This window comes from Nelumbo nucifera, chromosome 2, assembly GCF_055504915.1.
Source record: "Nelumbo nucifera cultivar China Antique chromosome 2, China Antique-T2T, whole genome shotgun sequence".
NCBI classification, from domain to species: Eukaryota; Viridiplantae; Streptophyta; class Magnoliopsida; order Proteales; family Nelumbonaceae; genus Nelumbo; species Nelumbo nucifera.
The window spans coordinates 101,191,819-101,193,607 of NC_142650.1; the positions used below are offsets into that span (position 1 = coordinate 101,191,819).

The 1,789-nt window shown below is 37.3% G+C and overlaps 1 protein-coding gene across 1 annotated transcript; it reads left to right on the top strand.

Moving 5' to 3' along the window:
- Positions 1–433: 433 nt before the first annotated feature.
- LOC104590951 (uncharacterized) lies at positions 434–1,552 on the top strand. Its single transcript, XM_010249726.3, has 2 exons — positions 434–1,079; positions 1,198–1,552. Exons 1-2 carry the CDS (start codon positions 513–515, stop codon positions 1,318–1,320), a joined length of 690 nt encoding a protein of 229 aa, XP_010248028.1. The 5' UTR covers positions 434–512; the 3' UTR covers positions 1,321–1,552.
- Positions 1,553–1,789: the final 237 nt, after the last annotated feature.

The window sequence follows — 1,789 nt, forward strand, 5'->3', positions numbered from 1 at the left end:
ATTGGTCGATATAACCCAAAAAAACCGAAATCGGTCCCAATTTCATGAAACCACTGAAATCCATTACATAAATGAAATTTTAAAATGTTATTAATAAGATTTTAATCCAAGGCCTCTTATTTTAATAGATTACTTAATTATAATTAATCCACCTCTTTACTTATATTAATTAGTGATCATTTATTATAAATATTACATTATTATGTATTATTTTAGAAAAAATATAAATAATTTATATTTTTTAAAATATATTAAAAATATTTACAAATAATAATTTATCTTTTTAAAATATAAATATAATTTATATTTTAAAAAATATTACATTATCATCCATCCATTATATTTATATTAAAAATTATAAAATATATTATATATAATATTTATATGACGCATACATATATCACGTCGTCAAGATTCAATCCCGATCGAAACTTTGACCCGTGAACAATAAGTAGTGGAGAGTCTGAATACAACCGAGTCAGTAGTGTGCGAAGAAAGAGTCTGAAACAACCATGACAATTGAATGGAGCGATTGGGACACAGCTGGATCAGACGACAAGCCCAGCGGACGATCAACCAGCGGTGGCGTCGACGCCAGAGAGCGTCACAAGCTTGCCGAACGTGAACGCCGGAAGTCCATGCGAGAGCTGTTTCTTTCTCTCCATGCTCTCCTTCCTCACGCCAACACAGTTCGAAAAGAACAGTCAGCAATCCTCGACGAGATCATCAAGTACATCCCCTTAGCCGCGGCTCGCCTTCGATCCCTTCAGAACCGAATGGATTCGTCATCGTCGTCGGCTGCTCCCATGTCGTCACCAGATGTGCAGGTCTCCGACCGTAGCTCGGCCGCGTCCAATTCAACTGACTGCGACATCCGCGTTGCACCTGAGCCTTCTTCGTCCGTATCGATTCGCATCCGAGGTGACCGTGTTAATGTGTCTCTGTCTGACAGCAAGACCACCTCGCAGGCTCTCTCACTCTCTGCTGTCTTGGATGAGCTCGAAGTTCATCATCTCGAGCTTATCCGCTCTACTTACTGCTGTGATGGAAGTAAAACAATTAATTACTCTGAAAGCAAGGTTTGTATTGCTTTTATCGGTGCCTCTTCGGATGTTTTGATTGAATCCTTTTATCACCCATGAATCTTTTTCTAGTTTTTTGAACTGGGTTCCTTTCCTTTTCTTATTTTGATTACAGGTTTGTGATGGGTTGGACAGATCTCCAACTTTGTTAAAGGCAAGACTGCAAGAACTAGCTTGTAAACTGCAAAAGTTGAGAAAATCGTCCCCGCGTAAGAGATCCTTTGATCAGCTCGACTGATTAATTTGATCGATCGGTTTATGGAATAACATGTCACCCGGTGGTTAATTCCTATGTCGTCTATGCTGCTGGCTGCTGCTGCATAGACGAGTGTGATCTCACCAAGTTCTTTTTTTTTTTTTGTGGTAAAAAAAAAAAATATGAGAATAATTCTGTCCCCAGTCTACCTTGTCAGATGTTGAAGAGGCGTTTAGATTATGTATTGTAATTGAAAATGGAACAATTGCGACAAGTCATTCTCCATTTTGTCTTCTCATTAGGTTGGATGAGTCTGAGTTCTACTCCATGGAATTAAATAGTACATAATTGACAAAACAAAGAAGAGGAATAGCTATTAATTAATTCACCAACAAAAATTATTTGTCTACATGACATTTTTTTTTTTTTTAAGTATGGTCTATGTGATTATCCAACCATTGATTGGACAGAGTTGCAGTTTCATTCGCTGTTTGGGTAAACTAGTATTAAT

Excerpts from the sequence above, each read along its gene's own strand:
- LOC104590951 (XM_010249726.3), top strand. The coding sequence starts at position 513 with ATGACAATTGAATGGAGCGATTGGGACACAGCTGGATCAGACGACAAG. Across the intron at positions 1,080-1,197 it reads TTAATTACTCTGAAAGCAAG|GTTTGTGATGGGTTGGACAG; the intron begins GTTTGTATTGCT and ends TTTTGATTACAG.